The 24,314-nt window shown below is 45.0% G+C and overlaps 1 protein-coding gene across 1 annotated transcript in view; it reads left to right on the top strand.

Annotated features, from left to right (window-relative positions):
• Positions 1-24,314, top strand: part of nbas (NBAS subunit of NRZ tethering complex) — an 84,680-nt gene that overhangs the window by 31,639 nt on the left and 28,727 nt on the right. Inside the window, 19 exon segments of the mRNA XM_046872461.1 lie at positions 101-327; positions 2,056-2,168; positions 4,706-4,819; positions 5,333-5,446; positions 6,118-6,275; positions 7,136-7,207; positions 7,587-7,751; positions 7,838-7,945; positions 8,098-8,221; positions 8,727-8,756; positions 8,759-8,802; positions 10,050-10,187; positions 12,028-12,260; positions 12,505-12,563; positions 12,566-12,614; positions 16,000-16,253; positions 19,440-19,771; positions 19,857-20,066; positions 21,095-21,297. Of these exon segments, the coding sequence (XP_046728417.1) occupies positions 101-327; positions 2,056-2,168; positions 4,706-4,819; positions 5,333-5,446; positions 6,118-6,275; positions 7,136-7,207; positions 7,587-7,751; positions 7,838-7,945; positions 8,098-8,221; positions 8,727-8,756; positions 8,759-8,802; positions 10,050-10,187; positions 12,028-12,260; positions 12,505-12,563; positions 12,566-12,614; positions 16,000-16,253; positions 19,440-19,771; positions 19,857-20,066; positions 21,095-21,297 (2,747 nt within the window).

Here is a 24,314-nt window from a genome sequence, read left to right on the forward strand (position 1 = left end):
TCCAGCACTTTCCTCTCCTTAGTTTCACTTTACAGATTTAGATTTTACTCGCTATTCGTTGTTTTTTTTTTTTTCCCCACTTCTCTGTCGCCCCCTGCAGGTGTTTGTGGAAAGTTTGCTGTGTTCAGGTCGAGAGGAGAACGTTCTCCTGGCAGGTCAGTTGATGCAGTGCAGCTCCTCAGGTCCTGTTCCTCCTCTCGGCCCTGTGTTCCGTGTAAAAGCGTCCCGTGTCGCGTACGCACGCAGCGTGGAGCTCGCGCTCGACTCCGCCCGAGAATACTTCAACTCCTCCTCCACACTCAACGACCCCTGCATCAACCTCGCAAGGTACCACCACAACCTCTCACTGCACCATACACCCTACACCCCACCCTCCCACACCCTCTCACCACACCCCACACCTCTCACTGCACCCTACACCCCACCCCTTACTGCAACATACACCCCACACCCACCCCACAATCTCTTACCACCCCCACACCCTCTCAACAAACCCTCTCACTGCACCCTACACCCCACACCCTCTCACTGCACCCCACAGTCTCTCACTACACCCTACACCCCACACCCTTTTACTGCACCCTACACCCTCTCACTACACCCCACACCCTCTCACTGCACCATACACCCCACCCTCTCATTACACCCCACACTCTCTCACTGCACCCTACACCCCACCCTCTCACTACACCACCCCATACCCCACACCCTTTTACTACACCCCACACCCTCTCACTACACCACCCCACACCCCACACCCTCTCACTGCACCATACCCCTACACTCCACACCCTCTCACTACACCCCACAATCTCTCACCACACCCCACACCCTCTCACTACACCATACACCCTACACCCTCTCAACACACCTACACCCCACACCTCCACACACCCTCTCACTGCACCCTACACCCCACACCTCACTACACCACCACACCCCACAAACTCTCAATGCACCATACACCCCACACCCTCCCTCTCACTACACCCCACACCTCTCACTACACCCCACACCTCTCACTACACCCCACAACCTCTTACTACACCCCCTCTCCACATACTATACCACACCCTCTCACCACACTCTCTCTCTCTCGCGATCATTGTTTTTGTTTGAGGTTTTGTTCCTGGAGTGATGCTTTTGCACTCGGATGTAAAGTAGGACAGTAATCAGGCCATCGTCTACTGATGACCAAACCACAGGCTAAACACACACACACACACACACACACACACACACACACACACACACACACACAGGTAAATATTAGTCTTAATATTAGTATAATGTTAGTATTAATGAGCAGTGGCTGATTGTGTACAAAAACTAAATATCTTCAAAAAGACCTAAAACGTGTATACACACACACACACACACACACACACACACACACACACCAGAAGGACAGCATAAGTATAGACTCGGGACTTTAATAGACAAATTGAGAGTAAACAAATTTGCAGGTTAATGTCAAAATAATTGAAGCTGCCAGCGTGTGAGCGGAGAGAGAGATGGAGAGAAAGGGATGGAGGGAGAGAAATATGAAGAGACTGGGGGACTGGAAGTGTACACCAGTGGTACACTATACATTTTGTGTAAAAACCTCCACTCGCTTTAATCTCCGTGCCTCGAGCTCGACCTCTTTGTGTGTGTGTGTGTGTGTGTGTGCATAAATCCATTTCCTCCATCTTTTTACTCCTTAATTACCTGCAGTCATCTCCTGCGTTGGGTTTTGTTCAGTGCGTCAGCAGAAATCGGCAGCGTGCAGTTCTGCAGCTCTGGAGTGCACATGAGCAGGAGGAACGCTGGATCTCAGACCTGGAACTCTGAGTGACCTGCATCCTGCGTTTACTGTCTCCTTTCAGCTCCATCATTACTGCTCCATCATCACCCAGGCTTCAGTGTGTTAATCCCTGAGGTGTTCAGCAAACACACATCCAACTCATAAAAAGCAGATCTTCATGGAGCTGGATTTGTGCACATGGCTGGAACCAGTTTGAGTCTCCTAGTTCAAGTAAAGAAAAAAACTCTTTCGTGTGTTTGTTTTCTCAGATCTTGTCTGCAGCTGATCACAGATTGTCCTCCTTCAATCCAGGAAGAATTAGACCTCATCAGTGCTCTCTCTCGACTCGAGGAGTTCGGGGTGAAAGTCCTGCCTTTACAAGGTAACATCATCTCACTTTCAAGAAGATCAGAGACGAAGTTGGAGAAGTTCTTCTAGTGCAGTAAGTAGAAGAAATTCAGGAAATGGAGGAATTTCAGAACGTGGATGTAGTGCAGGAATTTCTGCTAGTGGAGGAAGTGCAGGGCTTCCATGAAGTGGGAGATGTTCAGAAAATTGAAGTAGTGGAGAAAGTTCAGGAATTGATAGAAGTTAGGGTTAGGGTTAGTGAGGTTAGTTAGTTAGTTAGGTAGTGGAGGTAGTGTTAGATGTGAAGGTAGTGGAAGATGTGAAGGTAGTGGAAGATGTGGAGGAAGTGGAAAAGATGAGGAAGTGGAGGTAGTGGAAGATGATGAGGAAGTGGAAGATGATGAGGAAGTGTAGGTTGTGGAAGAAGATGAAGTGGAGGTAATGGAAGATGATAAGAAAGTGGAAGATGTGGAGGCGGTGGAAGATGTGGAAGTAGTGGAAGAAGATGAGGAAGTGGAAGTAGTGGAGGAAGTGGAAGATGATGAAGTGGAAGATGATCAGGAGGTAGTGGAAGATGATGAAGTGGAAGATGATAAGGAGGTAGTGGAAGATGATGATAAGGTAGTGGAGGAAGTGGAAGATGTGGAGGAAGTGGAAGTAGTGGAAGAAGATGAGGAAGTGGAAGTAGTGGAGGAAGTGGAAGATGATGAAGTGGAAGATGATAAGGAGGTAGTGGAAGATGATGATAAGGTATTGGAGGAAGTGGAAGATGTGGAGGAAGATGAGGAAGTGGAAGTAGTGGAAGAAGATGAGGAAGTGGAAGTAGTGAAGAAAGTGGAGGTAGTGGAGGAAGTGGAAGATGATGAGGAGGTAGTGGAAGAAGATACGGAAAGTGGAAGATGTGGAGGTAGTGAAGGAAGTGAAAGATGATGAGGAAGTGGAATTAGTGGTAGTAGTGGAGGAAGAAATGAAGGAAGTTTAGAGTAGTTTGAAGCAGTCAGAAGTCAAGTGTTTTCTGGAACTTTCATTCGAGTGAAAGCAAAGAAAATGATGATAATTGCTGAAGTGTCCACCAGGAAGCACGTCATTAAACAGCAGCTGTCAGCGTCTCCAATGTGAAAGTCATTTGTGTCTCGGTATTGATGTCGTCTTTGTTTGAATAAATGGCTGTACGGTCAGCACTCTGTTTTTCTTTCTCTTCAGTGCTTTAGTGGTTGAAAGGCCATTTTTTTCCTCCTGACACGAATAAGCAGCAGCGAAGCTCCAATTTCACGAGTACTGAAATTACAGCAATAACACGTTCCTCGGGAAACGGTCTGGGATTCGTCCGGATTCATCATCCGCGACGTTCCTGATGGGTATTAATCACTTTACAGGAGATCTCACTCTTTTCCTTTCTGTTTTTTTATCCTTGGCTGATTGATTACGCTCCATTAAAACATTAAAGAGACAAAGAGGCTGCTCTCTGAATTAAGGGAAAAATGCCTTTTTGTCATCAGCAGAACGACGGACTGGAGGCGTTTCAGCAGAAGCTTTTGGAGCGTTTAACGCTTAACATGGGGCTGTCAGGCAGAAAAAGCCACAGCGCTAAAAGGAAAGAGACGATGCGTTTAAAAAAACATTGACAGACTCTCTGGTTCATCGTCGTTTTCCCTCCTCCTGAAATTTCAGGCGAACGGCGAAGGATGAGAATACATCAGTGTGGCTTCGATTTATGCTGCTCTTTCGCCAAACTGATGTTCCAGGACCTGCTATTTACCCGCGAGTTTCTCTGAGTGTCGATGCAGGGAGTAGGAGAGTGAGTCAAATTGGGAGTCAGAGTCTCAGGGAATCAAATTGGGAGTCAGAGATTCGGAGAGGGAGTCAAATAGGGTGTCAGAGACTCGGCGAGGGATTCAAATAGGGAGTCCGAGACTCAGAGAGTGAGTCAAATAGGGAGTCCGAGACTCGGAGAATCTCCGAGACTCAAAGACTCAGAGACTCAGTAAGTCAAATAGGGAGTCAGGGTCTCAGGGATTCAAATAGGGAGTCCGAGACTCTGAGAGGGAGTCAAATAGGGGGTCAGAGACTCGGAGAGGGAGTCAAATAGGGAGTCAGAGACTCGGAGAGGGAGTCAAATAGGGAGTCGGAGACTTAGAGAAAGTCAGAAAAGCAGTGGGCGACTCGGAGAGGGAGTCGGGGAGTCAGAGGAAGTGATTGAGTGAGGAAATGAGTCGGAGAAGTAGTGAGTAAGAGGGAGATAAGGAATGATCATGATATTGCAGACTCTACAGGTATTATAAAGGTATTGTGTAGGTTCACATTGTTCTTCCGAGTGTAAAGTCCTCCAGCACTCCTGCTGCGCTACACTCAGTACATTTCTGTTTGTGATGAAAAGATGAATATGAATCAATAGATCTGAGTTTTGGCTTCAGTCGTTTCCTGATTTTGTCACTTCCTGTGTAACCACGCTCATTTTGCAGGTGATTCAGAATACTGGAACCTGTGACAGATGTTGTCCAGATATGTCCTGGATATATGAATGTCTCCTGGGTCTAAGCGCTTTGCTTCACCGTCTTTCTGTGTCTGCAGTGCGACTGCGTGATGACCGTCTCTCGCTGATAAAGGAGTGCGTCTCTCAGTGTTCCACAGCTTATAAACAGTCCACTCTGCTGCTGGAGCTGGCCAGGCTTCTCCGGGTCTCAGGTAAATGTTCACACCTTCCATAACTCAACAACCACTGAGGTGAAACTTCAGTGTTCTAATGTCAGTCCATGTTAGGAAGTACCAAGAGATCCGAGAGCCTCAAAGTCCGACACTATGCTACGTTCCTCAGCCTCCATCCAAGAACCTATCAGGGGAGATCTAAATGATTTTATTGCCAAAACAAACGTTTTTTTTTCTGGAGCCGGCCCATCTCCCCAGACTATATTTGGAACACGTCGGAGACGGACGGTCTTCCGAGACGACTCGGATTCCTGGCCCGAGACGTTCATTTTTATTAATAGTGTAAAGAGGATAAAATATCCAGCTCGTACACGCCCATTGATGATGCATTTTTATTGGTTTACAGCAGATCGAGTTAGGAGTCCATTACAGCGAGGAACAGATTTGAGAGAATTGATTTTCAGTCCAGTTCACTGTTGATGCTGTTCGAGCGTCTGATGAGCGAATGTCACGTGTGTGTGTGTGTGTGTGTGTGTGTGTGTGTGTGTGTAGGTGGTGATGAAAGCCAGAGGAAGGGGCAAGTCCTTACATTGTTGGCCGAACAGGCTCTACACACACATGCCTACAAGGCCTCCTACATCCACTGCCAGGACCTGATGGCAGCAGGTAGGTTTCATCTACAGTTCTGAGTTTCATCCACAGAAGTAGGTTTCATCCATAGTTCTGTTTGGACAATTTATTCAATTTGTATTATTAGTTATATGCTCTTACAAACAACTATAAATAAGTGAGTACACCCTCAGTGAACATGTCGAAAGCTTCTCCACCTTCTGCTCGAGGAGCACCACGTCGGTTTGGTCCAGTTTCTGAAGGGCGGCATCACGTTCTGCTTCAGAATGTCACAGTACATGTTGGAACCCATGGAATGAACTTGCAGCTCCACGGTACCCGAAGCATTCATGCAGCCCCAGACCGTGATGCTGCCACCACCATCACCATGTTTGACTGTAGGCAAGACACAATTTTCTTGGTTCTCCTCACCATCTAAACCAAACAAGTTTATCTTCGTCCCATCAGACTATGGGACATGGTTCCAGTGATTCATGCTCTTGGACTTGGACATCTTCATCAAACTGTTTGTGTGTGTGAGCTTCAGAAGAGGCTTCCTCGTGTGTGTGTGTGTGTGTGTGTAACAGCGAGCGATAATCTCTGACTGTTATCGGCAAAAGGTCCCAATAACAGAGTGATGGAAAATGGTGTAACCTTTCTTCTGCATTATCTCTCTTTTTTTTTTTTTTTTCCTCGACTTCTCTTTCTGTCTCTCCTCCTGTCTCCAGGTTACAGTCAAGGTTGGGATGTATGTTCTCAGCTGGGTCAGTGCGAGAGCTACACTCATCTCTCGGCTCGTCAGGAGCTCATGGCATTCGCTCTGACCCACTGTCCCCCTGCTAACATCCAGAACCTTCTAGCAGCCTCCAGCTCTCTGCAGACTCAGGTGTGTTTTCGTGTTTCTTCTAACACACATTTCACACGTTTCTTCCCCCATGGTTTCCAACTGTTGCTTACGATAGATGGGCTGCAACACTACAGGATCTATTGATCCAAATGGCAGCAAGGTCACGGCAAGGTCAAATATGTTGTTTTCATTTAAATATATATTTCTTTAATTTAAATATAATTTGCATATTTCTCACTCTTAATTGATTAATTGATGGGTTCTTCAAAACGATTACTTCACTTAAACTAGGAGACCCAAACCTCTTCCAGCTTAACACGAAGTGCACAAAGCTAGCTCCATGAAGATCTGCTTTCCATGGGTTGGATGTGTGTGTGTGTGTGTGTGTGTGTGTGTGTGTGTGTGTGTGTGTGTGTGTGTGTGTGTGTGTGTGTGTGTGTGTGTGGAAGATCTCGAGTGGCCTGCTGTAGAGCTTCAACCCTATCGAACACCTTCAGGATGAATCCAAACCTCACCTACATCACTTTACTAACGTCTATACGGCTGAATGAGATCCTGCAAATCGCCACAAAATCTTGTGGAACATCTTCCCAAAAGAGTGGAGCTCATTATAAGAGCGAATGGAGCCCTGATATGGAATGTAGATGTTAAGAATGAAGCAGATCGCAATCAAAGCATTGTTTGCACGTGTTACTTCTCCGTGGGGTTTGGAAGCGCGAGTCTGCTGGGTGTTAAACACGGCCTAAAACAAGGAAGTGAAATAACACTGAATCATTTATACTTAACGAGTCCTTACATAGGAACGTCGAGTCACAACAGAGAGACGTCCCGCCAAGTACATAAACTTATAATAAAATAAACACCTTTAAATATTTAATTCTTTTTTTTTTTTATTTAAGATTCTGTACCAGGCAGTAAACTACAAGATGGACTCGTCCCAGGCCCAGGGAGCCGGCGCCGACCCGGATCAGGTAACCGTCTGACTCTTTCTGTTCTTTCTGTTGTTCAAATTAGGGTTTTAAAGAGGTCTGTTAATACACACACACACACACACACACACCTTGTAGCGTGTAGTATTTCTCCAGGTGTGAATAGTGGATTGTGATTGGATGAAGGCGTTCAGGTGTGAATACTGTATTGTGATTGGATGAAGGAGTTTAGGTGTGAATAGTGGATTGTGATTGGATGGAGTTCGGGTGTGATTATTGGATGGAGATGCAGCTCAGAAGCTTTCTGACCTATCAGAATTTAGAAGTTGTTAATCAACACTTTTACCTGCAGTGTATTTTATTAATTGTTGTTCTTCAGGCTTCAATATGAACTCAGATGTTGTCCTCTGTATGATCGTAGCATGGTGGAGGTTCAGTCTCTCAGTCTTCAGCACTTCTCCAGCGAACCACCGCCCGCACCCTCGAGGTCCTGACTACCACCACCATGAACACCAAGGCAGTGCTGAACACCATCAGCGACTCACAGTGGTGGAAAGACTCCATCAGCTATCTCCGCCCCTTACACGTACGATTTAAACCAGCTTTTCTGTCTCCCGATCGTGAACGTCACTCAGACGTGTCCTAATCGCGGTATGTCCTGTCTCTCATCAGGGTCAGGATTCACACAACGTCGGATCGGCCAATCAGAACGCTGGGCTGGAGATGCAGGGCTGCAGCCCGTTCTACAAGGAACTGTTCGAGGATCCGTATGTCGACCTGGTGAGTTCCTCTGTATACTTCAGTCACCTTCCAAATATGCTAAATGTTAGGACACCTCTGGAAGCCACGCCCCTTTTACAAGCCTGAAAACGTGTGTGTGTGTGTGTGTGTGTGTGTGTGTGTGTGTGTGTGTGTGTGTGTGTGTTATTTAGAGGGATGACGTGTACTCTTCTTATGACTACGTCCCTCACGAGGACTTTGCAGAAGTTTTGCTCCATACAGGAAAGTTAGCTGAGACCAGGAGTGAGGGAGAGCAGCTGTTTCCTGCCACTGAGGGTAACCTCGAATATTACAGGGACAGAGAGAGTCTTCCTGTCCTCCTTCTTTCTCTATTCCTGTCCTCCTTTCTTCCCTCCCTTTTTCCTTTTGTTTTTGTCTTTTTCTTTTTCAATCTATGCTCTTTCTTTCTTTCTTCTTTCGTTCTCAATCTATGCTCTTTCTTTTTCCTGTCCTCCTTTCTTCTCTCCCTCTTTCCTTTTGTTTTGTCTGTCTTTTTCTTTCCCAATCTATGCTTTCTTTCTTTCCATTAAGCTTCCATTCCTTCTGTCCTTCCTCCCTCTTTCCTTTATGCTTTCCTTTTGTTTCCTTCTTTCCTTTTTGTCTTTCTTTCTTTCTTACATTTCTCTACTTCCATCTTTCTTTCTTTTGTCTTTCTTTAATTTTCACCCATTTGTGAGATTTTAAAAATTCTCCATCTTTTTACTCTCTCTCACGCTCTCTCTCTCTCTCTCTCTCTCTCTCTCTCTCTCTCTCTCTCTCTCTCTCTCTCTCTCTCTCTCAGTTCTGCTCCAGTTGGCGAGTGATGCTTTTCCCGGGACATGACGCTGGCTTTGGCCTATTTGCTCGCACTGCCTCAGGTGAGTTTGTCTCTGTGTGTATCTGAGCGTGTGTGTGTTTTGGAGTGTGTATTTGTCAGTGTTAAAGTGTGTGTGTGTGTCTGTGTTACATGTAAGTTTAAATGATTGTGTGTGTGTGTGTGTGTGTGTGTGTGTGTGTGTGCATCTGTGTTACATGCAAGTTTGAATGATTGTGTGTATCTGTGTTTTTGTGTGTGTGTCAGTGTTAATGTGTGTGTAAGTGTGTCTCTCTTTTCCTCTCTGTTGGAAGTGTGTTTGAAGTGTGAGTTTAAGTTGTTGAAACAGACTGGGGGAGATTTGAAAGAGAAAAGTGAGAGGAATGTTAAACAGCTCTGTGTGTGTGTGTGTGTGTGTGTGTGTGTGTGTGTGTGTGTGTGTGTGTGTGTGTGTGTGTGTGTGTGTGTGTGTGTGTGTGTGTGTGTGTGTGAGCTTCAGGCTTACATGAATTAACCCCAGACTCAGGCTGTGTACTGACTTTGTTGCTTTGCCAAGAACATTGTCGGCTTAAGCATGTAGTGCAGCAACACACACACACACACACACACACACAGCAGAGAATTATCACACTGCTCCATCCTGTAACTGAGCATCCGTAATCCCTGAACGTGCAATTTGTAAACACAATGATTTTTTTTCTCCTGGTTTCATCTCTCCATTTTCCTCTTCTCTTCCCTTCTCATCTCTTCATCTCCTCTTATCTTGTCTCATTATCTCTTCTTTATATCTCTTTTTGTCTCACGATTTCTCTCCTCCTCATCTCTTGTTTCGTCTCTTCTCCCTCATCTCCTCTCGTCTCCTCTCCACTCCTCTTCTACTCTCTTCTCATCTCTCATTTCCTGTGGTGTCTCCTCTTTTTTTTCATCTTTTCTCCTATTTCTTGTCTTTTCCATCTTTCTCTTCTCTCTCCATATCGATTCTAATCTTCTCTCACCTCTCCTTTTTTCCTCCTACTGTATCTCTTCTCTCATTTCGTTTCTTCTCCCCTTTCTCCTCTCTTCCTCTTTACCCCACCTGCTTCTCTATTATTCCTTTCTTCTGTGGTCCTGCCATGTAATTTTTTTATTTCTCCCCATCCCATGTTATCTCTAACCTGCTATTATTTTCTCTTTGTTCTCTATTACCTTCTCTCCACCCCCACCCCACCCCATTCATTTGTCTTGTCAGGGTTGTGTGTGTGTGTGTGTGTGTGTGCTCATATCCCAGCAGAGCACATTAATGAATAATAATAAATCCTGTTTGTCTTTCAGGTGTTGGACGCAAACACGTGTTTTGAGAAGCAGCTTCCTTCAGCTCTGTCTCTCCAGCTGGCTGCGTATTACTACTCCCTTCAGATCTACTCCCGTCTGGTTCCCTGCTTCAAGAACAAGTGCAGCCCCTTGTACAGGGTAAGCAAACCAAGTGTTCTTCTTCTCATCCGTGTAGTTAGTTTCCTTCTAAGAACATCACTGACCGCTTCAACTCATCAACTGGGACGTGGCCATGATATAAAGGTGATGATCCACGGCTGAGTGTGAGAACTTGCACCGTTCGGGGAGTTCACCTGGAGACGTTCTTCACCTCCACATCGTGCACCAACATCCTGGACCTACACACACCTGGATCACCACTTTATTACATCATAACATAAAGATGATCTCCACAGTTTCCTGATTAGTGTTGTTATTGTTATTATTATTGTTATTGTTATTGTTGTTTTTTTGCTGTTATTATTAATTATTATTAATACATTATAATAATTGTTCATTATTATTATTATCATTATTATTATTATATTTTGTATTTAAATTAACATGTAAAGTGTATGATATAAAGATGTGTGTGTGTGTGTGTGTGTGTGTGTGTGTGTGTGTGTGTGTTAATGACCTTGTTACGTCTGTGCCACTTTTATTAGATATCAGGTGCGTCTTAATGAGTCACATGGCATCTGCACTGACTCCATGATGGAATGTGTGTTAAACTGAGGATGAAGTGATGATCTTTCCTTTACTCTCTCTCTCTCTCTCTCTCTCTCTCTCTCTCTCTCTCTCTCTCCCGGTTTCTCTATCCATTCCAAAGTCTCTATCTTTAGTTCTTTCTCATCTTTTATTTCCTCTGTATTTCCCTCCATCTCGTTCCCCCTCTTTTTTCTTATCTTTTTCCTTCATTTCTCTCTATCTACACCCCCATCCCCCTTTGGTGTGTAACGAGGAGAGCTTGTTAGCGAGACCCTCAGCTGTGTGTTTTTGCATCTCTTCTTGTTTCTCTATATCTTTTCTTATCTATTCTCTTCTCTCTTTGTCTCTTTTCATCTCTTCTTGTCTTTTCTCTTCTCACCTCCACTTCTTATCTCTTCTTCTCTACTCTCTTCTGATCTTTCCGATTTACCGTCTTTTTACTATCTCCTCTAGTCTTTTCTCTTCTCCCATCATCTCTTCTTGTCTCTTCTCCTTCATTCACTCTTCTCATCTTTTCTTCTTTTCCTTCTACTCTCTTCTTGTCTTTTTCTTCTTCCTTCTCGCATCTCCCCATGTCTATCTTCTCTACTCTCTTCTCCTCTTTCCTCTACTCTTCTCATTTCTTGTATTTCTTTGTCTCTTCTTATCCTTCACTCTTTTTGTCTCCGTTCACCTCTGTTAATCTCTTCTCCTCCTTTCTTTACACTTCTCCCTTCACTCTTCTCATCTTTCCTCCCTAGTCGGTGTGTAACGAGGAGAGCTCGTTAGCGAGACCCTCAGCTGTGTGTCTTCTCATCAGTAGTCTTTCAAACCCTGTTAGTGTGAGCGCATGTTAGCGCAGGTGCTAAACTCCTGTAGCGAGAGTGACATCACTGGTATTAAATACAATCTCCAGGGGGGGTTATACTATAATATAGAGCCTCTGAGGACTTTAGCAAGGTCCTGACATTGTAAATACACACACACACACACACACACACACACACACACACACATTCTCCTTAAGTCAGTACCTGCGTTTGGAACCTACACCTAATGAATATAATAAAGAATAAAGATCTCATTCTAACAACGAGCAACACGTTCCCAAAACGTCTGCGTGAACGTCTGCATAAACATCCGTGATCTACTGAAGCTTGGCAGGAAGTCGATCCTCTGACCGGCGTTATTTAGTTTATCACGCATATTAATTAGGACAGAACTAATCAGCGCTGATGATCATGACCACAGCTCGTTTATTTATTTAACCATGTTCTGTGTTCCTCCTCCCTCCGTGTGTGTTTGTTTTCAGGCCGATCCCAAGGACCTGATTCGCCTTGTGACGGATCACGTGACCGAGCGTGAGGGCTGTGATTGGGGGGATGAGGAGCTGGAGGCTCTGATTGGTCAGCTGCGTCTGTACAGCGAGCGTCTGAGGGACTTCACTCAGGCCCAGGTGCTGCGAGGCCTCGGACGAGGAGTGGACGTGCAGCGCTTCAGCAACGACCCTCACTACAAGAAAGAGACCATCCTCGGCCTGGCTGAGTGTGTGCAGTGTGTGTGCAGTGTGTGTGTGTGTGTGTGTGTGTGTGTGTGTGTGTGTGTGTGTGTGTGTGTGTGTGTGTGTGTGTGTGTGTGTGTGTGTGTGTGTGTGTGTGTGTGTGTGTGTGTGTTTTACACAAGTTTTTCACAAGTAGTCTTTAGTAGTATTGCATATTGTAGTGTTCCTGCTAACAATATACTGTGTGTGTGTGTGTGTGTGTGTGTGTGTGTGTGTGTGTGTGTGTAGGACGTTAGATGAGAGTGTGTATGGGATCTCTTGCTCCTTGGCTCAGCGTTACAGTATCCGCTGTGGGAGGTTTATATGACACATCTGGAGTTCCTCTTCACCGACAGTGGGTAAGAACACACACACACACACACACACACAGATTCAGGGATCAGTTGAGGAGGGAAAGAGATTGATAGAGGGAAGGGGGAGATGGAGAAAGGCAGAGAAAGAAGAAGAGATTGATGGAGAAAAAGGGAAGAGAAGAAAAAGAGAGCAGAGTACAATAGAGCAAAATGTAAGAGAGACTTTAATAATAAGTGTGTGTGTGTGTGTGTGTGTGTGTGTGTGTGTGTGTGTGTTTTGATAGGGGTGTATGTCGGGGGTACAAACATTTGCACTTAACTGTAATCTAATCTGTGATCCATTTCAAATAATTAAATAATAATAATTAACTAATCAGATAATTATACAAAATAAATAATTAAAAACAAACCAGAATCGCACGCACGTGCTCTCTCTCTCTCTCTCTTTCTCTCTCTCTCGCTCTCTCTCTCTCTCCCTCTCTCTCCCTTCCTCCCTCCCTCCCTCTCTCTTTCCCTTCCTCCCTCGTTTTCTCTTGTTTATGTGACTGTGATTGTTTTGATTTATTCCTGTATAAACACGTCTCAGCAGCGTCTCAGCACCGTCTCCTCTCTACAGCAGATTAAGCGTGTAAACCAGTTACCTCGTGTGATTTTCTTTCTCTCTCTCTTTCCTTCCCTTCGAGGCTCACTCTGTTCTCATTAGCATGCAGGAGCATTTGTTTTCCTCCCTCTTTCTCTCTCTCGCGCTCTCTCTCTTTCTCTCTGCATTACATCCTGAAACAAGGAAACGCTTTTTATAATCTCCCTTTAATTCATCTGCACACTTCATATCTGCAGCCCTGAATTCCACCACAGGCTCCGCTGCCAAACCTCTTCATTTACACTCAAACTTCTCCTTTTCTTTTCTTTTTTTTTTATTCCCTTTTCTTGATTTTCTTTTCGCTTTGTTTGTTTGAACAAAATGGTCTCGTTACAGCCAAGGAAACGCAAACGCGTAAATATTTGCCGCACTGCGATTATTTCCAGCGGCAAACGTGACGACACACGTGGGTTTTTTGTTGTTGTTGCAAACACTGTATGGCCAAAAGTTTGTGGACACCTGACCGTTGCTATGTGCGTATTTACTCTTATTATAAACTCCATTCTTCCGGGAAGATGTTCTACTAGATTTGATACTGGAGGTGAGGAGTTGAAGAGACCTGGAGTTGGGGATCCAGTTAATTTCGAGAAGAACCACATACAGGTGGAGAAGTCAGGGGTCCGAATACTTTTGGCCAGATAGTGAATTTTTCCTTGTTGTGTAATCAGGGTTAATTAACAATTAATGTGCCTTAATAGGTGTAAAATATTATCCTTTAAGAGACCATGACGCACACACACACACACACACACACACACACACACACACACACCTCATTGCCCTTCCTACATCTCTTTCTATCTCTTTTCCTGCTCTCTTTCTCTCTCAATCTTTCTCTTTCCCTCTCACAGCCTCCATCACTCTCTCTCCTGTTACCTCTTTCTATCTCTCTCTCTCTCTCTCTCAGCATCTTTCTTCCCTCCTCTCTCTCTCTCTTTCTCTCTCATCTCAATCTATTTCTCTCCTTTCTCAATCTCTCACCATCTTCCTTTATTTCCCTCTCTTAGCTTTAATATCTCCCTCTTTCCCCCTCCATCTCACTCTCCCTCCCTCCCTCCCTCCCTCCCTCCCTCTCTCTCTCCCTCTCTGGCCTGAGGGAAGTGTTCCTGCAGCGAGTGAAGTGCCATCCATTAAACATGAACAGAAGCCTACAGAGATTTTCCTTCAGAGCTCTTTAGGTTCCTAACGTTCCCAGAAAGTTTCCTGTCTCTGTGTTTACGCTTCTTCTCGGCCTCAGCTTGTGTGATTAGAGAAGAAAGGTGGCGCGGGACAGCGGAGACGACGACGACTTGTTCATCTTTTGTTCTACACATTGTTTGAATTTTTTCCCTCTCTTTCTTTCCCCTTTTTTTCTCTTCCACTATGGGAGTGAACCCTGATGAACCCAACAGCCAGAGCAGGTCCGTGGTGTAATTTATTAATAGCTCAGCCCTGTACAACATTCCCACTTGTCGGAATCGGAGCGCAGTTTCCAGAAATCTGTTCATCTTTCATTTAGAGAAGGAAAAAAAAAGACACAGACATTAAATATAGATGGTCCAAGAGTTCAGTCCCCGTCCCCCAAACAAATAATCAGCAGTGTTTCAGAGATGAAGGGATGAAACATGACCAGATGATGACAACTCACATTCACTCAGTTTGGTGGGAATTGTGGCTCATTATCGTTTCCATAGCGACGACTTAATGTAATGAGACTTTTTATTTTATTTTTTATGGAGTCTCCAGTTCCAGCATACTAAGACTAGGCAAGACTACGGCAAAATACAGAGGGAACAAGAGAGAGAGAGAGACAGACAGACAGACAGACACAGACAGAAAAAAACTGTTTTTTAAAGAGAGACAGAAGACATGTAGATAGAGAGACTGTGACTGAAAGTGAGACTGATGGAGAGTAACAAAGATTTATAGAGAGAGACCGACCGACAAAGAGTCCTAAAGATAAAAAGACCGTTTATAGTAGAGCGAGAGAGACAGACAGACAGACAGACAGACAGACAGACAGACAGACAGACAGACAGACAGGTTGTGACTGAAAGGCTGGAAGAGACAGACGGAGTACTAGAGGACAGACAGAGAGACTCTGTGAGAGGGAGACAGAGAGCCTGGTGGGGACAGAGACTAACAGAGTACTACACTCAGACAGAGACTGGTTCTGAGTGACAGATGATGCTAGTGACAGACAGACAGACTGCTCGAGGCAGACAGACGGAGACAAATACAGAGAATGGTTCTGAGAGACAGATGGAGAATGCTAAAGCCAGACAGACAGAGAGTATGAGAGACTGGTAGAGGAAGACAGAGAGACAGAGCGATACCAACAGTCTGGTAGAGACAGATAAACATAGACTAACAAAAACTTGTAGAGGCAGACAGACAGACAGAGACTGGTAGGGGCAGACAGACAGAGACTGGTAGGGGCAGACAGACAGAGACTGGTAGGGGCAGACAGACAGAGACTGGTAGGGGCAGACAGACAGAGACTGGTAGGGGCAGACAGACAGAGACTGGTAGGGGCAGACAGACAGAGACTGATGAGATACCAACAGTCTGGTAGAGACAGATAAACAGAGACTAACATAGAAACTGGTAAATGCAGACTGATAGACAGAGACTAACAAAGATACTGGTAGACAGAGTACTACATTTAGAGAGTGGTAGACACACAGACAGAGACTAGCTCTGAGATACAGACCAGGACAGACTGACAGACATGTATGTATTGAGTTACCCTGTGTCCTCCTCAGACCTCTCAGTTCTCATAAATTCACGTGTCTCTTTCTTTCCTCTCAGACTCTCCACTAAAGAGATTGAGAGCCGCAGCGAGTCCTTGGGCCTTTTCCAGACGCTGAAGTCTGAACCCCAGGCTTTCTACACACACATGAGCAAGTATGTGTACCCAGGCATCGCAGGTGTGGACCTGCAGCGTCTGCTCTACTACTACACACTTCTGGAGGGCTGCTCATGCTCCAACTACCTTCCTTCATCCACCATGAGCCCCGACACACACGTCAAACTGCTGAAGAAGCTGAAGGCCGTCGCTAACGGTGAGTTTGACCCACACTGGGGTAACAGTGATGCATGGATTATTGCTGTGATTAAAGCCACCGACAGGTGAAGTGAAGCACACTGAGTATCTTATGATTGTCTGGAGGCAGAGTAATTGGATGGATGGTAAAGAGCTGACCTTGATATGTGTGGTGTCTAGACTATGTCTAGACATAGCATCTCTGGTTTAGCCAATATGCGGGATTTTGTAACTTCCAAACGTGTTGGACATTCATGGACACTTGACATTGCATTGCATTTAGCAGGCATGCTTATCCAGAGGGCCTTTATCGAGGGCCCCACAGTGGGAGCTTGGCACCGCTGGGATTTGATCTCATGACCTTCCTATCTATGTGACGTGCAATTATCTCTTCCATACAACTGAGCAGTTGAGGGTTAAGGGCCTTGCTCAAGGGCCCAGCAGTGGCAGATTGTGGTGGGATTTGAACTCATGACCTTCCAATTCAAAGTCCAACGCCTTAAACGCAGAGCGACTTACAATCATCTTCATACAACTGGCAGCTCGATAGTTTTGGGATTTGACCTCTCAGATCCAAGAAGTCCAAAAGCTTAACTACTTAGGTGGGTAGGCGTGGCTTACCTGAAGAAGAGATGGCACCAGGATGGGAAGAATTCCGTGGAGGCAGATGTTCTGCTTAGAAACCTTTGGTCCATATGGATGTTCCTCTGAGCATTGTCACTTGATGTTCCACAATGCAACAAGTGATTCAGAAACATTCTGAGCAACATCACATAGCGTCAGATCTTAATTTGATTGCAAGGAACATGCTGGTGGACAAGTCCCCAGGCTCCACGTCACATTTGCTGCACACATCTCAGTGCCAGACCTCCCACGCCTTCAGAGGTCTTGTGGAGTCCAGGTTTTGATAGGTCAGAGGTGTTCTGCAGGCGCACGAGGAACCGGAACTGTAAACGTACCTATTGTATACTGTTGCAAAGTTTCCCGATGCCTCATCTCTGCCCTCATAACACCTCGAACTCGTTATTCTTTTCAAATGCAAATGACGGAAATCTACATGATTATAACTTTAAAACAAAACCAGCAAAACATCTCAGGGAAGGCGTCGAGAAACTTTCTCCCGAACTCAAACTTCCTCCTTGACCATTTCCTTCAGTTTTAACCTGCTCGCTTTTATTTCAATTGTAAATCAGCTCATTCGCTTTTCTATAAAAAAAAAAAAAAGAACAATATGTTCTAGATGAACAGAACCTTGTTACGACGAGCAAAAACTGCAGGTTCGGTACCTGCCTGAAGAAACGCGTCAAGCCGCGACTCCTAATTACAGCCTCCTCGTCGCCAACACTGATTCTGTACGGGATTGAAAACAATAATAAAAGCAGCTTAATTGCTCGTCGTGTTTGTTTTTCTTTTCTTTTTTTTTTCCGGCGCTTGAAGAAGAGAAAATTAAAAGGGAAACAGCGGAAATTGAAAGAGGGCACGCAGATAAGAACTAAATGATCTAATTAGTCGCATTCTCCGGCTCTCGAGCGAGGCGCAACTCGCGGATGTTAATTGCTCTTCCGAACGAGACAAGAGAAGTGGAAATGGACGGAAAAAATAAAAAGACTTTCACTCCATTCCGATGCCAACGGGGTCACATTTCTTTCGCCGGGGACTTCGAGAGTCGTTTTTTTTTTTTGGGACCTACGTCTAATTTCATCGCACAAATATCGCAGAAAAGTCGCTCTCTGGAAAGGTACGGTCCTGTACACGTGTGGCGAGTACCCTGAGTTCAAACTTTCGAATTGACAAAAAAAATCTAGAAAAGCTATCAATTTTACTAATCGAGGTTTAAGTATCATATGAAAGGGCCGATAATATCAAGATGCAGTCAGGAACTGCTTGTTGGCGGTGGTGGGTGAGGAAACTCTGAGATGATTCTGTAGTAATGCAGCGTCAATTTCAGTTAAACCAGAAACATTTTAGAATTTTCTGTACCATGGATTTTACTTGCATTATTGAATTAAATGGAATTGAATACATTTCCCTTTAAATTAAGCTCCTCCCATCTAGACGAGTTTCAGGAATCGCCTCTGCTGAAAATTCACATATATGCACAAAACTTCTCCCACCAAGTTTTTGTATGAATTTCTTTTCCTTCACTTGAACCAGGAGAACCTGAACCAAACCTTTATCCAGCATGACACAAAGTGCACAGCTCCGGATGTGTGCGGAAGATCTCGAGCAGCCTGCTATAGATCGCAAACCCTCTTCAGCACCTTGGGGGGGGATGAATGTGAGCTCCAACCCCAGGCCACTTCCTCGGCTACACCAGTAGAAAATCTAGTGAATCATCTCCCCAGAAGAAAGGAAGCTCATTATAAGAGCAAAACTGACTGAATGTGGAAGTTTGAAGCTTACGTCATTAAATGTGACTCTTGAACATCAGACACGTTGTTTGTGAGACTCACATATAGGAGGTTCCTGATGATTCATGGTTCTCCTAAGTCTCATATCCCTAAAGATGAATGGAAACTTTCAGGGTGCAGTTAGCATTATGGAAATGAGACCCCGCTAATTGAGTCTCGCCAGCTTTCATTCATCATCATCAAGGTTACTGTTGTTTGAGAAACCGGTTCCTCGCTTTCTCCATACACCACACTCCATCACTGGAAATGAGGTGGAGTAATTTCCAAAAAACCTGATCAGAAATGTATTTTTTCCCTACAAGCGAATGCGTTCACTTCTGCTCCTGGCTGCACTCATGAATTCTGAATTAGTGGAAAAAGTGGTTGTAGATATCTCCTGTGGAACATCACGTACCTGTTTGTTTTCCGCCAATCCCTTAATGCGGCAGAGGTGAATCAGTCCGGGTTTGGGTCCATGTTAATAATAAGAGTGCACAGTAATTTATTTGCCCTGGTGAGTGGCATGAGTCATACCTGATCGCACAGAACGGAGAGAAGAGTGTAGCAGAAGCTGAGGCTCTGTTCCCCACTGGGCAGTCAGGAGCTGCTGGGTGGCAGCGGCAAATGTAGGATTATGAATCCCAGTGCAAAAAGCAGTACATGAAATCAATGTTTGCTATTTAATTTGTTTAAAAAAAACAAGTCGTCGACATGACCCACCGAGTCCTGTTTTTGAGCTCTAATCCTGTACTAGCATGCTAAACGCTGACTAGCCTAGCTTGGACCTGATGTACGCTTCATGTCGTATCCGACAGGTCTGGATTATAAAAAGCTGACCGACGAAGACTCGGACCCGCTCAGAGCCCTGGAGCCGGTTCTGAGCAGCCAGAACGTTCTGTCCATCTCCAAACTGGCGTCTCGGATTCCTCAGAAAGGCGGCGCTCTGACGGCCAGCGCCGTGCATGCCGCGTGGCTTCCCAAGCTCTTCTGGCAGGGCGACGCCCACATCCTCAAGAATCCTCCTCAGACAGACGAGGCGTTCCTCCATGCCTACGATACCTGCGCCAAATACTTCGATCGACTCGTGCCTTCGGATGTGGTTCACTTCCTGGATTCCGTTACCTTTTCCCCAGAGGTGACCAATCAGGTGAGGGATAGTGGAGACGCCGTAGGGTTTTCGGTGTGGTCTCGGCAGGACTTGAGAAATAATGTGCGTGTGTGTGTGTGTGTAGCTCTCTGTCGAAGTCAGGACGGAGATCACCAGACGAGCTCTCAAGGCTCTGAAGAACATCAGTGGAAAGAGCAGGAAAAGGGGCGGAGATGACAAGGCTGATGACCATGCCTCAAATTTTAGCCACGCCCTCTCTCACCTGCAGCAGAGTCTCAACCATCTGGAGATTTTAGTCCAACCTTTCCATCTGTCCCTCAGAAACAGCAAGGAGGTATCTGTCCATCTGTCTTAGACATACACACCATATATCTACTGTAGAAGTTATTCTAATAATAAATGTTCAGACACAAAATGGCATCCTGCCAGCAGGTTCTACCTATCTCTCTCTCTCTCTCTCTCTCTCTCTCTCTCTCTCTCTCTCTCTCTTCCTTTCGTCTCCTTCCCTGTCCCTAGTGTGAGGTAATTTAGATTTGATTGACAGTTGTGTAGCTGCAGGGGAGAGGAGCAGGTGGACTATAGCTGTGTCTGCTCTTTGCTTAAACACACACACACACACACACACACACACTCATATACACACACACACACACATATATATGTATATATATATATGTATAAAATACACACACTGTTTATGGAAAATCAGGCTCTGAATTTAGGTTTTCTGCAAAATGAAAATGCTGTAAGAAAATGACCATCATTCTTATCTCTTCTCTTCTAGTCTCTTCTTTTCTCATCTCTTTTCTTCTAGTTTTCTCTTCTTTTCTCATCTCATCTCTTTTCTTCTCATCTCTCCTCTTTTAGTCTTTTCTTTTCATCTCTTCTCTTCTAGTCTTTTCTTTTTATCTTCTGTCGTCTCGTTTCTTCTTTCTTCTCTTCTTGTCTCCTCTTATCTTCTCATTTCCCCTGCTCTCTTCCCATTTCGTCTCCTCTCTTCTTTCCTTTTTCTTTAATTCTTCTATTTTGTCTCATCTTTAGTCTTCTTGTTTCTTCTCCTGTCCTCCTTCTTTCTCTTCATCACCTCTCTTCTGTTCTTGACTTTTCTTTTCTCATCTCTTCTCATCTCTTCTCTCCTCTCTCTCCCTCTCCTTTTAGTTTCTCTTTTTGTCTCTTCTCATCTGTCCTCTCCTCTCTCCCTCTCCTTTAAGTTTCTCTTTTTGCCTTTTCTTGTACTCTCTCTTCTCGTTTCTTCTCTCTTCTGTCTCTTCTCGTCTCATTTGTTTTTATTTCTCCTCACCTTTCTTTTCCTCTTTCTTCTCTTCTCCTCTAACATCTCTTCTGATGTCGATCCACTTTCAGAAGCGTCTGCAAGACTACAGTCGAGACTTCGACCTCTCCAGATCGGAGGAGGTGAAAGTTCACCAGCTGGCTGTTACTATGGCGCTGGACGGACAGGCGTTGGATCAGATCGCGGAGATGCTGGCGGTCGCTGTGGGGACCAGCGGCCTATCGGTGTGCGGCGTGGTGCAGGAGGCGGTGACTCGGATCATCTCCTCGCTCAGGTGCCTCCATCTCACTCCATCACTTTCACTCCGTTACTCCTGACCTAGCTCTTTATTTCATGCGCTATTTACACTCCTCTTTTCTCCGGCCTTTGTTCTCTCTCGCTCCGAGTGTGTCTTTAGCTCTTCACTTCTCTCAGCTTCCCTTTTTTCTTCTGCCTTTCAGTTCCCTAAGCTCGTTTTATCTCCTGTACCATCTCTCTCTCTCTCTCTCTCTTTCTCTCTCCTAATAGCCTGTTCCTCTATTAACCTGTGGCATGAAGGACCTGTTTTAGCATGATTGAGTTAAACACATCTTCGACCTTCGCTTCGACCTCACCAGCTCTCCACCGCTTCCTTTTCTTTTTCCCTCCCACACGTTTCTCGGGTCGTGGCCTCCTCCGCCACCTGCCAACTTCGCTTAAGAGCCATCATGGAACACGCTCAGCTCCGGAATAGTATCGCCATCTCCATATCCATTTCCACCTTCATCTTTACTTCCATCTCTAACTAACATCTCCACCACCATCTCCACCTCTATCCCCATCTCCTTATCTATTTCCACATTCATCTTTACTTCCAGCTCTAACTCCACCTCCGTCTCCACCACCATCCACACCACTATCACCATGTTCATCTCTATCTTCATCTCCGTATCTATTTCCACCTTTATCTTCACTTCCATCTCTACCTACATCTCTAACTCCACCTCTGTCTCCACCACCATCTACACCTCTATCACCATGTCCATCTCCACCTCCATCTTCACCTCTATCACTATCACCAACTCCATCTTCATCTACACCTCTATCACGATCACTATCTCCACCTGCTTCTGCTTTTTCTCCTTTTGTCTCTCACACGTTGACCTTTAAAAAGAAAAGAATCCTATTACCAGAAATATCTTGTCCCCCGTCCCTGATGGCCTCATAGTGCTCTCACACACACACACACACACACACACACACACACACACACACACACATATATTTACACACGCACACACTAATAGTGATGGAGGAGCTGATGGTGGTGGAGCTGGTGGTTATGATGGTGGTGGTGGTTCTAGTGATGGTGGAGCTGGTGGTTATGATGGTGGTTCTAGTGATGGTGGAGCTGGTGTTATGGTGGTGGTGGTGCTAGTAAAGGTGGAGCTGGTGGTTATGATGGTGGTGGTGGTTCTAGTGATGGTGGAGCTGGTGGTTATGATGGTGGTGGTGGTGCTAGTGATGGTGGAGCTGGTGGTTATGGTGGTGGAGCTGATGGTGGTGGTCGTGATGGTGAAGCTGGTGGTTTTGATGGTTGAGCTGGTGGTTTTGATGGTTGAGCTGATGGTTGAGCTGATGGTTTTGATGGTTTTGATGGTTGAGCTGATAGTTTTGATGGTTGAGCTGATGGTTTTGATGGTTGAGCTGATAGTTTTGATGGTTGAGCTGATGGTTTTGATGGTTGAGCTGATAGTTTTGATGGTTGAGCTGATGCTGGTAATGATTAAAATTTACTTTGAAGGTTTTAGGTGCTAATGTATAGGTTTAAATTCCACAGCATCTGAAATCCTTCAGCAATTCTCCATTACTGAAACGTGCTGCTTTTCCCCCTCAATCCGTTTAAGATGTTGAGCTGCTCCTAACACCCCGTTCTATATGGAACGTTAAGCAATGTTCTTGCAGTGTTCTCGTCCCTTTCTGCCACACCTTTCACACTCATTCTTCATTCATCATCACTGCAGTGACCTGAAGGTGGAGCAGCTCTGGGTGCAGGATATTAATAGTGTTCAGATGATGGGGTTTGGGATTTCTGTTCTCTTTCTTTATTTTATGAATGTAATCTCTCTGAAGGCCATCCATCATTTATCCTGAGTCGGAGAAGCCATCAGAGGAATCTTCTGATTCAGAAGTTATCACAGACACGTCTCAGAGGTTTCACCCATTTTGTTGCCATGATGGATGAAGTAGTTAAGGAGTAAAGGTCCTGAAAGTTCTCACTTCTGAAAGAACTTAATAGTGATGATGTTTGAGGACACCTGACCATAAGATTGCCAATCCTCGAGGTGTTAAAGAGGGTTTGAGCTCTATAGCAGGCCACTCAAGATCTTCATGGAGCTCGATTTGCGTTCTTTGCGTTTGGATCTCCAAGTTCAAGTGTATTTTCCGCATGTGGTCTGGAGATGCTTGTTGACGATTCCTGAAACTCTTTCTGAGATCATTTTTGTCAGCTCAGGAACTAAATACGTGTCTCCTGGAACTTTCCTTCTGTAGTTCCTCCATAAGTTTGTTCCCCTGCCTGTTTTTTATTTTCTATTTTATCAGCAGGTGAAATGCGGCGTATCAGCCATTCATCCGAAGCTTCCATGACCCCTGATAACTTCTCAACCTCTTTAATTAGTCGTGTTCTCAGAGGTCTGGGGTGCAGATAATCTCCTCAGACCCTCAGCAGGCTTAGCGGAGAGGAACTCTGTAGGAAAGGAGAAAAAAAAAGTCACCAGAATCGAGATTGATGAGGCTTTTAAACATGTACACTTCTCATTTGTAGTCACTATCGCTCTCCTTTTTCTTTCTATCCCTCGTTCTTTGCCTTCCCTCTGAAGTAGACTAATGAGCGGAGTAATTGCAGAGGACTAATACAGATGTTCCTCTTTGTTTGTCTCAGCCTAAGTGCTGATTGGTTGCAGCAGACAGAGAAGCCTGGCCATGTCTTTATGGAGGAGCATCTAGTCGGGGTTTTGTTTAGTTTTTTTTCTTCTGAGAAATTTGACTTGTTCTTTCGTGTCCAAACAAAGGCTTGTGTGAAGCTCTGAGGAACACCAGGATGGACCCTTGTGCTTATTAATGCAGACGGATTCGAATCTGATCGTACATCGTATATTATCAGTTTATCAGATGTCAGGGTTCCTCAGAAACTAGACTGTCCTGACCTTTGGAGGAGCTGGAGAGAAGAACAGCTTTTTAAGAAGAACATCTCATTTATTATCGAGTCTCTTATATTAAGCTTCATTATTCTGGTAAGATGTTCTTCTAGATTTTGTGGAGATTTCTGAG

The sequence above is a fragment of the Silurus meridionalis genome, chromosome 18 (assembly GCF_014805685.1).
Source record: "Silurus meridionalis isolate SWU-2019-XX chromosome 18, ASM1480568v1, whole genome shotgun sequence".
NCBI lineage: Eukaryota > Metazoa > Chordata > Actinopteri > Siluriformes > Siluridae > Silurus > Silurus meridionalis.